The following is a 13,521-nucleotide window of genomic DNA, read 5'->3' as shown; positions in this document are numbered from 1 at the left end:
AGCCCCTGTGGCTTAGGCAGTAATAGGCAAATGCTAAGGGCGCAAACCTCCAGGGGGCGCCCGGCCTGTGCTACTTATAACGGCAGGGCTGCCAACTCACGCAGTGGCCGTGAGACACGCGCATTTGACCGGTTTCACACGCTCACACGCCACCCCCCCCCCCCCCCGATTTCTCACGCTGAAGTGTCAGCGGTCGGTCAAATTTCTGAAAGATAAGTTTATCTATAGATGGCTGTTGAGCCGCTTGTGATCGACTAGTTGAGCTTTCAGAGACTGTGAGGGGTTCAAGAGCGCTCCCTGTCTGTGGAAGTTTCAAACTGTCGCAAAATGAGAACCTTTTTTTCCCGATCCATCCCAGGTGCATTTCCCCGGCTTCAGGTATGAGCTCTGAGCATCACAGACCGTCCGTCGCTTCGTGACCACTCTCTCTGTAAAGCTAGAGGTGAGCATTGCGGCTAGTGGACCCGCTCTGCTGTGGGCACTGACGCGTTGGATCCGTGCGTAGACCTCCGATAATGAGCAGCGTACAGCCTCCTCTAAACTTTGTCAGAGACCAGAGACCCGAATGAGCCTCTATGTCTGTCAGACGGTCTGAGTGAGATCCACCTTATCAGCGGAGCAATGACATGCACAGCAGACTATATTACAACTCTCCTAATCTCGGACAACAGAGATGGGAGGAGTTATATTTTGAATGTGCACAAAGTTGTAAACATGAGCAGAAATCTGATGAAACACATCTGAGCTATCACTATATATACAATACGACAACGGTGGGCACTATGGTGCTTCTCTAACCCTGTGCATCTCTAAATGTAACTGCAAAATAATAATTTGATGTTTTAAAATGAACAATAGTCTTTATTTTCCCAAAAACGTAAATCCAGTAATAAGGTGTGTGTGTGTGTGTGTGTGTGTTGTGTGTGTGTGTGTGTGTGTGTGTGTGTGGGTGTGTGTTTGTGTGTGTGTGTGTGGTGTGTGTGTGTGTGTGTGGTGGTGTGTTGTGTGTGTGTGTGTGTGTGTGTTGTGTGTGTGTGTGTGTGTGTGTGTGTGTGTGTGTGGTGTGTGTGGTGTGTGTGGCAGAGAGGATGAGGGCAAAACTTACTGAACATGGCACAAAGGTTAAAGGATGAATTTATGTAAAACAGTGGTTTCTCATTTTTTAGATTCAATGGTCTAGTTGATCCCTCAACTTAATTTAACTTTGGGTCCTTGTCCCTACACCAGGAGGGACCCTGGACCTGTTCACCACAGACCCAAATCTTCTCAGCTGTTGCTGACATATGCACTGTCTCTTCATGTTGTTCATTATGTTTGGCACATCGTCCGGGTTAGTTCTCAATCATAGAAGTTAATAATGTAAATAATGTAAATGCTAAATGCCCTAAAACCTGTTGATACTACAACAATGCAAAGGTTCTAACCCTACAGTTTGTGCACATATCATGCAAGACTTGATGTCTTGATCTCTCCATTTTTTGCGAAAAAACTCTCCAGAGTGCCATTTAATTGTTTTTTTTTTCAATTTTTTACAAATCCCAATTTAAACCCTAAAGGATGAAGACCCAAAGAAATTGCTTTGTACGCGGCAAAATATCGGTTGGCCCCCCCTAATCTCACTCCGGTTTTTGGAAAAGTTGGCAGCCCTGATAATCTCACCTTAATTAAAAAAAAATAAAACCCGACTTCTTTTACCTGCATCTAAATCTCATAATGTCAAGGTCCTAAACTGTCTGGTGCCGGGGAGGAAAAAAAGAAAAGAAGAGGAGGAAAACGTGACAAGACAGAGGTAATGTTACAGTAAGGTGATAATGATAATGATTATTTTGCTGTTGCAGAACAATGATCGATAATAGCATTAGCCGTTAGCATGACATAGTCGGCTAATCAATAAATAGGAGCGCTATCTGTTTGTTAGTTTAACATCAGTTAACGTACAGTGATGCAAGGGGGCGCCACCTAAAAATCTTGCCTAGGCACCAAATTGTTTAGGGCCGGGCCTGGGTACACTTATCTAGATATAGGAATAGAAGGCATCCCCGAGTGTTATTTCTAAGTCTTTACCTCGTCCTCCGGTGAAAACGTGTCGCTGTTTGGCCTGAGCTTGTGTGTGTGTGTGTGGCGGCGAAGCTGCGGTGGAGAGCGGCTGCTGTAGGCGTGTAGCCTCCTGTCGGGAAGCTCATACCGCGCACACTCGGGCTACTCTTCATTTATTTTTAATGTCATAAATGGAAATAATGTCCAGGATCTCAGGGTAAAGAAACGTTATGCGTGTCTCCATTTCAAACATCACTGCAGGTTGATTGTGGGCGACAACGCCGTCGTGGTTAGCTTACCGAAACTCTACTGCCAAAGTTGCTGCTACACACGTTAACCCGCTAGCTATCCGTACAGGCTAACTATAGCCAGTTAGCTTTGTGTGTAACGTAACAAAACCCACCCATCTCGTAGGAGCAAAGCTTACTATTCCATTCAATACAATTTGGTAAAAAGGTGCACTAATGCCACATGTATGAGTGACAACATGGACGCATAATAGGCAACACCAAAGGCAGTCGTAATATTACCTAGCAGGCGGCTACGCTGTTGTGCTAACGTCCTGGGCGTAGCGTTTGCTAGCTCTATACTTGTGAAAAGCCGAACAACCATCCCCCGTCTAAGCGTGTTTCACTTTCGATCTTTGAATTCTGGTTACTTCTGTCTTGAAAAATCGGCCCGCCTAACACTGACAATTGTACCCACCTTCACTAGCTACAACCTACAGCTAGCTAGTCGCTAGCTATACCGCGATGCTAGCTATAGATATCTATCGCTCTCTCTTTAATATATCTATCAATACTGTATTATATATATATATATATAATATATCTCATGTCTTGCTATATTATTATATAGGCTATCATGTACTGAGTATTATTTATAATCTGTTGCTGAACACTCTTTCTTACACTGTTGTTTCTATCTCTTAGTAACTCTCAATGGTCTCTCTAAGCAAGCTGGCCTATGTCTCCCTTGTGTGACGTCATCCATGCATTGTGGGAGAAAAGCAAACCACTGTAAATATGACCTACTTTTTGTGGTTATTTTTTTATGTGATACTTTTCAATATCATTACAGTGGATAACAGTTTGAATGTTATTACCAACAATCAATAAGTGCAAATTCGTTGGAAATTAAACTGCAACATGGGCTTTAACAATGTAAATACCGTGCATATCCACACTCCTTTTATTTCTTTATTATATCTACTCTGATATTATATCTATGTTTAACTGTAACACAGAATTCCCTTTGGGGATCAATAAGTATTTCGATTCTGATTCGAATAGATCTGCCATAAGTCTGCCACTGCCTACCTGGTATGTTTGCTTTTGTGCATGTAAATTCTTGGAGTATCTTCAATGCTTCATATCCCTAAAAATGATCTCTAACGGTAAGTTTCTACCAAGTGAATTTCGGTCTGCTCTCATTGAGATTGAATGGAGTCAAAATTTGCCCCGATTGGTCGGATGAGAGCGAATTGAGTAGGGGAGCAAAATATAGTGACAAAAGTTTAAAAGTTTAACTTTATTCAACTGAGGGCCACTGGAGAACCAATCAGGTCCGCGTGTTTGTGTTTGGGAGGCGGGAGTTACAAAAAACGTCTGACCAACACTTTAACAACACGGATTGTTGTTTAGGCACATGAACATAAACAGGGCAAACATTACCGCGGTAGATAATTAATAATAATACATTTATTAAAGACGCCTTTCATGGCACTCAAGGACTCAAGGACTAAGATGTAGTTTAAAAGATGTTATTAAACACAACAAAATTATTCAGCTCTTTTCTTGTGCCCAGCGTTGTGTTTCGGACCGCGGCCCCCCCCATGGCAAAATTTTGCTGGTCAAAATTTGGGAGGTGATTGGCTGTGTGGGACCCTACCGTTAAGGTTATAGTCACATTTCAATTCAATTTTATTCAAAGTGTCAAACAGGAGTTATCCAGGTGCTCTACAGATAGAGTAGGTCGGACCACATGAATTACAAACATCCAAAAATCCCCCCCACAGAGCAAGCATTTGGTGCAACTGTGGCGAGCAAAAACAGTCGGACAGGCGCTGATCTTGTGTGAGCCACCATCTGCGCTGCCAAATGGGACACAGAGACACTGATACAGATATACAGATATGGAGAAATATATCTTCATAATAATTATAGTAGAGGTATGATGGGCAGTGGCAATTATAATACCAAAAGGAAAAAAGAATATAGTAAGTAAGAACTAGTAACCCCTAACCCGCAGTAGTAGTGCAGGGCTAGAGCGGACCACGGCACGACTGCAAACCACTCCAGGTGGCACACCAATCCAGAATTCTGACTTTTTATCTCAGAATTTTGTCTAAAACTTAGAATTCAAATACATTTTTTCACATATGGCCTTATCTCTCTGTAGAATACAATGCACCAGGCACTCTCCATATGGATGACAACCGGTGTGATCTTGGTCTGGGTGTGTTTGTAGAACTACAGAAAGTCCCGGCAACCCAAGAGATCGTAACCTTCGCTTCTACGAACAAGATCCCTCTTGTACCTGATGGTGAGACCATACACACAACAACCACACAACCACAGCACACACAGCACACAACGCCACAGCACACAGATCTCATACCACTGTGGAGAGAAGAAATGTTGGCTCTGGGCTTAGTAGTGAGTTTTATTGGCTAAAGTGTTTAACTGGGGAAGACCAGTAGATTGTGGAAGATCCAATGTTTGAATACGTTTACTTTTTTACACACACACACACACAAACACACACACCACACACGCAAGGGCAGCTTTATTTGTATAGCACATTCAGCAACAGGGCAATTCAAGTGCTTTACACAAAATCAGTTAAACAGATAAAACACAAGTAAAAGCAGTTAAAAATATAAGCATTAAAAACCAATAAAACACATGAATAGCAGTTAAAAACAAAAATAGAAAACATTAGGACACATAAAACACAAGAATAAAAGTTACAGTGCAGCATAAGAAATTAAAGAAATGGCATTCATTTAAAGAAAGGCAGCATCAAAAAGAAAGGTCTTCAGCCTTGATTTAAAGAACTGAGAGTAGCCGCGATCTACAGGTTTCTGGGAGTTTATTCCAGATAGAGGAGCATAGAAACTTAAAGCTGCTTCACCGTTTAGTTCTGACTCTGGGGACAGAAAGTAGACCTGTCCCAGATGACTGAGAGGTCTGGGGGGGTCATAGTGTAGTAGCAGATCAGAAGTATTTTGGACCTAAACGTTAAGGGATTTATAAACTAGCAAGAGTACTTTGAAATCAATTCTTTGAGCACAGGAAGCCAGTGTAAAGACTTCAGAACTGGAGTGATGTGATCCAGTCTCTTGGTCTTAGAGAACACACCACAACAACACACACACACACACACACACACACACACACAACACCACACACACACGAAATGACAGCTACTAGCCCCTGTCTCTTCAGGTATCTATATAGGGAGATTCTGACTAAGTGGAGAGGCGACTATGACAAACTGGAGCACAATCACACTACATTCAGTGGTGAGACCAGATTTGATCTTTATTTTAATTTCATTTAATTATGTGAATTGCACAAAATCCTCTGAATGTGACTGGTATTTTGCGTGTATAAAACTCAGTAACGACTGTCCATTGTTACACAAATATCACTAGAAATAAAGTGATGGTTCATCAGCTGTGCTTCCTGAATGTAAAGTTTAAGATCGGAATACCCTTTAGCGTTATTCATGGTTGTGCCGAGGCTCCACGCAGGGTTTGCCGTAGTCACGTAAGTGCTGATGTTTATGTGTTATGAGTCACATGCGGTTTTGCGATCAAATTGGTATATCGAATAGATTTTAGACATTTTAAAGTGTTCCATTATTTTCGCACTGAATCACACAACATTCATGCAAACCTTTGGACAAAACAAGATGGAGCGCCGTCTACCAACAAATGATCAATATTACACAAGTTGTAATATGCTTTATAGCCAGTCATAGCGGCATATCAAGCTATAATAAGAAAAAAAAATGGTATCACACACTCGCTATGATGATGCAGATGCAACTTGGCTTTATTTCCCTCGCGCACTGCTGCAAGAATCTTTTTTGAGACATGTCTCCGCTGTTTGAGCGCCTTCCATTTACTGCGGTGACGTCCACGGCTTGTCCTAACTTGTCGGCCATTTCCTCGCAAGTTCCGATAATTTAAATTCAAAAAGTCTCACGCCGTCCAATTCCCTCTGTCTTTGTTGACGCCCGTCATGTGTGCAGAAGAGAGGAAATCGGGGCGTAAATTAACTAAAATTCTTCTTCTTTTTTTGTGGCGGGTTGCAAAAAGACTTCAAACTAATCGCAATTCATTATTTATTTGGCAAATAACATTTCCATCAGCGTTATCCATAAGCCGTATATTAATCAAGATAAAATCTGATGAGATCCACCGAACGTAGTTCCTTGGAGTCGGTATTCATAAAATTCCATCAAATTTTACTGTCCGTAAGGCATTTCTCGTTCAGTATCACTTAATTTGGATCTTGTGCTTCTGACCATGGTGGGAAATCTCTTGCAGGGAAAGTTAACTCTTTCCTTATTTCATGTTGTTTATGGAGAAGGAGAACAGGAAACAGTGTTGGGAGGATGTTTCAAAACGTATTCTGTTACAGAATAACTGCCCAAAAAAGTAATTTGTAAACATTTTCCGCATGGGCATCATTTTCATCTAACTTTTTGGGGGGTGGGGGACTTTCTCAAGACAATTTCTGAAGGAGGCACAAGATACTGCCAAAATTGTGCTTCTATAGGATATTTGTGTTTGGGAAACTCCAGGAGTAGGCTGGCAAAGCTGATTATTCTTTAAACACTTGGATGGAGTGATTCTTTTCTCCAATATAGATGATGGATGACGAACTGAGCCCCTAGCTAGTAGCGCTAGCTAGCTAGCTAGCTAACCAACTAGCTGCTAGCCACTTAATTGTAACATGTAACAGCTTAATGTTCATTTAACACTCTCGCAGATAAGGGACCGTTGGTGGTGAGAGAGAGTGGAGCAGATATACCACCTCAGCATTTGGCTGCTAAATGGTACTAATTGTGAGCCTGTCATACAGTATTGGACCTGTAAACAGTGGTACTAACTTTCTATGTTACGCTGAACACATAGAAAATGATGAATGCTTGTGTATTTCATCATTTTCATTTGATCTTGTGTTTTTGATTCTTGTCTTTGTGGCAGGCTGTTTCCGTTAAGAGAACAAGGGCTCAACTTTTACGCACACGAACTGCTCAGACGAGATAAAGTAAGGCACACATGACATATACTATGTACAGATTATTTTTTTATTATATACATATAGACCCGAGAGGGCCTGCTGCATGTCTGATTGTTTTTGTACTTCCCGATTGCGGGTTTGCCATGGTTGAGTGATAGAGTACAACTTCCATTCAAGCACTAAATTGAAAACATGAGGGGGTTTTTACATCTGAAATAACGGTGGCTCTAAGTTGTTTCACTAAGAAAACTGGTGCACAATCCCTCCGATGGGCCAAAACATTATGCCTACTTTAAGAATGCTAAACCACTGGAATGTTTGTGTCCAACATGTATTTGTTCAAGTTTTTTTTGAAATTATTATTTATATCCATTGTTAAGGGTGCAAATGTCTTTCATAGAGATGTAACGATGCATTGTGAATCGGTAAAAAGTGAAATAAATGTTAAACTTTGAGATAAAACAGAGGTACGCTGAATTCGTAAACGGCCTGCGGGTAGTCTACTTTGGATTTCTTGTTTTGTTTATTTATTTGAAGGATATTTTGTAGGTTTTAACATCCAATTTATAAAAGAAATGAAATTTTTTTGCGGTTAAGATAATACAATTCATTTTCACTTTTTAAAGAGGATAAATCTCTTGTTTCCACAGTTTATGAAGGAAGAGTTTTCAGTCACAGCTCACAGCGTGAAAAAAATCGTCGCGCTGAACTTAAATTGGGAAGTGATTGAGTGAGGTTAATGTTTATATTATTATTTTATTTTTATTTTATCATTTTGATCCCTAGTCTCTGACCAGATTCCGATGTGGTGAGACATAGTTGCCTTGACGTACATCGTATGTCCTTCCTGCTTCATCGACTCACCTAAACGAATGTAATTAGAACTGTAACAATTATACATCATTTTCTAAGCGTCAGTTATTTTTTAAATAATCGCGGTTTCCTTGTTTACAGCAATTAATTGCTTACATTAGAAGTTCTTAAGGGATGTGCTTGTAATTGTTGTTTTTAATTAGATATGCCAATAATTATGTAAGTGATATTAGTCAGATTATATATATTGTTTTATTATATTTAAATTGTGTTGGCACTTGAACAACACGTTCATAGCAATAAAATTGACAAGACCGCACAGTTAGGACGGGGCAATATATCAATGTAGCGTATCGGATTTGAGAACAGAATCACTTAGATTTTGGACATATTGTAATATGTAATATGGGAAGTGTGTCTTTACTGGTTACAGGCTGCATTACAGTTACACTGTTCTATTATTTACCCTACCCACAGTATTAATCATTTCTGAGATATTTATCAAAAATCATTGTGTAAATAACAGTTTGTTAAAGCACCAATAATCAACCATACAATACGTTGCAATATCAACCAGAGGTATTTGGCCAAGAATATCGTGATATTGATTTTCTATTCTAGACCCAGCCCTAACCACAGTGAGGATAAATGTTTTATGATAATAAAAGGGCGTAGTTACCTCCTAGGCTGTGTATTTGTGTTATTACATTATCGGGTCAAGATGATGTGTAACCAAAGAGTATCTGGGATTAAAGATGTTTAAACAAGTAATGAATAAACACATGTTTTGTTCATTTGACTGGGTCTGGTGACGCCTCTAATGTTACTGCCAAAACAAAAGGTGGCGCCCTGGTCTTCTGATCTGCTGTGTTGATCCGTCAGGAATTCCAAAGCCATCGGGAAGCTAGCGCAGATTATTGGGCCTATTCCCTGATGTTGGACTTCTACGGCATCAAGCTGCGGGAAGAAGGGGTATGTTGCCCGCGTCCAAGGCTGGAGCGTTTCCAGCACCTAAATGAGTGAGAGAGCGCACACACACAACACCACACACACACACACCACACACCCACACACACACGCGCTGGGCTGAACGACTTAATGGAAAAAAATCATAATTGCGATTTTTCTCCAGATATTGCAAAACGATTCAATTAGCGATTATGTTTTTGAAAGTTTATCTGAAGTTCCTTTGTTGTGTAGGTAAAACTTGTTGTAAACATCATGACACTAGACGCCATCAAAAAATGCTCCATATGTTATGCGAGAAACAAGATGAATTTCATGTATGATACCACCAGCGTTCCAAGTGCATCTAACATATTCCAGCATTTATCTTAAAAACAGTAAATGTAAAACTAAAAAGAGGGTTACATAATGTTACACCATATTTACACGAACCACAACTAAATTGCACATGCGTTTATTGCAGCCTTAGTCGGGATTTGAAACCAATTTCCTGTTTCAGCCAATACACAACACACACCACCACACACACACACACTAGCCAGAATTTGTGTGAACCATCGCTCGGTTGCCACAAGGTTATATGTTTGCATTTTTCAAACTATACTCATCTACGGAAATGTCATGGTCGGAAAGATAAATTATTTTGCTCTCGCAGGACAAGACGAAAACTAAGGACGTCTACTCGATTTTTGTTGTTTTAGGTGTTTATGTTTTTTGTGTAATGCCTCGTTTATTATTTTGATTTCAGTTTACAAGGTTTTTTCCACCTAGTTTTGTTATTTGTTCATTTTCATTACTGATTTAACCTTGGTTGCCACTTACTGCTTTTTTGCCCTTAAGCAAGGCGGCAAATGTTTTCAGTCAACAAACAAGAGGTTAAAGGATCCTTTAAAGGCTGTTCTTTTCTTTCCCGAAGGGTTCTGGCCGAGGGTGGTCATTATTGTAGCTTTGCCAAAGCACCACCTCAATGTCACACATTAGGGTGTGTACTTTTAAGACAAGTGTTTTTTTTCTCCTCAACGCTACTACTAGAACCTCCTCAAGGCGGAAACCTCCCGACAACCTTAGAATCTAAAGCTGATTGTCCCCATACTGAACTAATGAAAACTAACAAAGCTGGACCATTAAGCAGTGCTCGGTACGAGTATTCCCTTTTCTTGCTTTTAATGTCCCATCCAAGTGTCCAACGCTTTTTCTTCTGGTACGCTGTTGTTTCTAGATGGCTCTTCAGTGTTTCCCTCAGGGTGGAATTGACTGTGGTGTGCGCGGGCACATGATGCTGGTCAGTAATCAACTAGTCCAACAAGGGTTTATGAACTATTTCTTTTAAAAACATATAGTGACTACATTACATAACCCAGAGCGGTCCTCAGAGTCGTCCGGGCTGTAGCCTGATGTCATTTTCTTTTTGTTTGATTTTAGCATAAAAGGTTTTTTGAAACTACGCATTTCCACTGGCCCTGAGTGTACCAGTACTTATCTGAACTAACAACATGATCCCTGTCAATAGATCGAGAAAAAACGTTGACGTTCACTCGCTGCTATTCACTGACAGTAAAAAGTAAAGTCATTGTATGCACTGCTGCGTTGCTAAATGAAGGAGATAAACGAAGGAGATAAATGAAGGAGACTTCCCCACAACCTTTACAATTCCTCATTTGCCCTCTCACGTCTGTCAGGTTGGTAATTATTCGGCAGCTGGCCTTTCTTCCTCTTCCTCCTCCCAGTCAGTCTCCGTAGTTCTAGTGCCAGGCTGAGACTTAACTCCCTTGAGTGACGTCATTGCCGAATTGACTCCATAAACCCGCGAATACCAAAAATGACCAAAAACTAACTTTTAAAACTATTTGGAGACATTTTTTTAAATGATATACATATCTTGAGTGCTTTTTGTACCCAATAATCAACAGTGGTGGTTAACTTGCAACATGGGCTTTAAAGGAAGTTTTATGATCTATTGCAGAGTTCAAAGGGTTAAACTGAGAACTCAAATACATTTTACACGTGTGTGTGTGTGTGTGTGTGTGTGTGTGTGTGTGTGTGTGTTCACGTACCGGGTAGCTATGTCGGTATTTGTAGAGGTCCCTGGCAGCGTAGAAACTCCTCTTCATCTTTTGAACAGACTCCGGAGATTCTGTCAGCTGAAAGAAGGAAGGAGAGAAAAAAAAAGGAAGAGACTCAGTTCAAATGCACATCTGTAACCAAAACATCCCGTGTTTTAACATCGGCCATTCAGCTGAATGAAAAGCACTGACTTTGCTTTTGAAGTCGAGGGCTGTCACCATCCATTTCTTTCTTTTGCGAAGGAGGACAAGTCACATCAGCGCTGCTGTGCAGTCGCTACAGAAGGATGCTAGGAACTAGATCTGATTCCCAAATTAAATCTGGGTCATGCTAACTGCCACTGGTCACAAAGACATGCAGTGTTACACTGGGCCTAATCCTGTTACTTAAAACTAGATCTAGATACCATATACTGGACAATCTGTTAACTAGGGCTGGGACAATATGCTTTTCAATAATTACAATATTTGTTCAATTTGAAATTCGATAGTAATGAGTATAGGGGTGGGGGGGGAAAAAATCAATACAGCATAGTATCGCGATATTTTCAGTGTCAATACTGTATCAATACACAGGCGTCAAGTATGGATCTTTTATTATATATATGTTGGTCAGTTTGTCAGCTTGACAATCCCATTGGTTCCCATTTATGGGAAATCATTTGAAATTGGGAAAAATTAGAAGTTGGAAAAAAGGTTATAAACTGCAATATATTGCAGAATTTTGCAATGTGTTTAAAATCGCAATAATATCATCTCGTGGCATAAGTATCGTGACGTATCAGGAGGCGTCTGGTGATTCCCACCCCTAAATACAGTAAGTATTGTAAATGTGCTGTATTTATATAGCGCTTTTCCAGTCTTAACGACTACTCAAAGCGTTTTTACATCTACAGGAAACATTCACCATTCACACACATTCATACACTGTGGCCCGGGCTGCCGTACAAGGTGCCACCTGCTCATCAGATAAACACTCACACACATTCACACTCCAATGCGCAGCACCGGGGGCAACTCGGGGTTCAGTGTCTTGCCCAAGGACACTTTGCGTGGGACTGCAGGGCCAGGGATCGAACCACCAACCTTCCGATTGACAGGCAACCACTCTACCACTGAGCCACAGCCGCCCCGTATTGCAATTTTCCTTTACTTCTTCAACAAAAACAAAAGATGTCAGTCAATCCACCAGTCTGACATTTATTGCATTTGTAAAGAACATTTTCTGCATTTTCTGCTTTGGCTCCGTTTTGCTGGAAACCTATATGATGTAGTCGCCGTCAGCAGTGCCATATAGACAGAAAATATTAAGGTGAATCGTTGGTAAAAAAAAGTGAAATAAAAATGTTTAATGGTACCAAAACTCAGTTATTATTGATTCAAATCTTCACTCAATACTTACAGCAATAGCCATGTACTGTACTGTGTGACATTTCCTTAATTTGTGTGTCTTTTTACAGCCATGCATTTGGCTTTTGTGTTTTTAACCAGATCATAAAATACAAAACATTACTATCAGCAAACGGCATCCTAACCTTTCAGAAATACCCTCCAGACAAATTACATCTTGAGTTATCGTGGCAAAAATGATGAGAAGTCTGATTACAACAACATCTAACCAAGGGGGATTTGGTGAAGTACAATTTCTCAAATAGTCCCCGCTGGTTTTAATATTCTGAAATAGGGTGAAGTTACTAACCCTAACCAACAACCTCCCTGTCAAATGTTCTTACAAATCAGGGTGCAGGGACCATTACCATGAGACTCTAATGAAGGTATTTTATTTCCTTTATAAACCAGCAGGCAGACGGTGTAACTGCAATGGGAAAAGCAATATTGGGAACAACCAACTATCTTTGATAATTAAGTTTAAAAAAAAAAAGATGTGTAGCCTAGAGTGGGTAGTGAAAAACACCTATTTGAAAATATCATAATCATCCTTATCCCATTGTACTGTTGGCATACAGCATCATACAGTAGGCTTTATAAAATCAAATTGAATGCTTTTTCAAATTCGTTAAGTATATAACCCAGCTTGCAGCAATTCATCTCAAATTTGACAACAACCTTTCAGTAGTTCCTTGCCACCCATCACGTGTAGTGTGTATCTTGGCAAGAGTGGCGGTAACAGTGCTGCTTGGTGGATTACATGCCACAACGTAAGTCGTTAGTAAAGTTCACGTCGAGTGAGTGCATATCTTTGCATATAACCACGGTTGTATAAAATTGACATATTTTTGAATGCAGTTTGGCGAAAGCTGTTTGCTCGCCTCAACAGGACAGCAGCGTAGGGTTAGTGGCTGCCCTCTCTGTGTGCTGGCCTTGTCAATAATGTACGCTGCCGGTGACACACACGTTACGGCCCCGTATCGCGGTTCTGCCTG

At 40.6% G+C, this 13,521-nt stretch overlaps 1 protein-coding gene across 1 annotated transcript in view; it reads right to left on the bottom strand.

Annotated features, from left to right (window-relative positions):
* ogfrl1 (opioid growth factor receptor-like 1) overlaps positions 1-13,521 on the bottom strand; it is a 32,982-nt gene that overhangs the window by 19,071 nt on the left and 390 nt on the right. The window contains exon 2 of the mRNA XM_032528447.1: positions 11,129-11,215. Within this exon, the coding sequence (XP_032384338.1) occupies positions 11,129-11,215 (87 nt within the window). The remainder of the gene's footprint in view (positions 1-11,128; positions 11,216-13,521) is intronic.

The sequence above is a fragment of the Etheostoma spectabile genome, chromosome 10 (assembly GCF_008692095.1).
Source record: "Etheostoma spectabile isolate EspeVRDwgs_2016 chromosome 10, UIUC_Espe_1.0, whole genome shotgun sequence".
NCBI lineage: Eukaryota > Metazoa > Chordata > Actinopteri > Perciformes > Percidae > Etheostoma > Etheostoma spectabile.
Note: the sequence above shows the minus strand (reverse complement) of the source record. Positions and strands in the feature narration are given on the sequence as shown.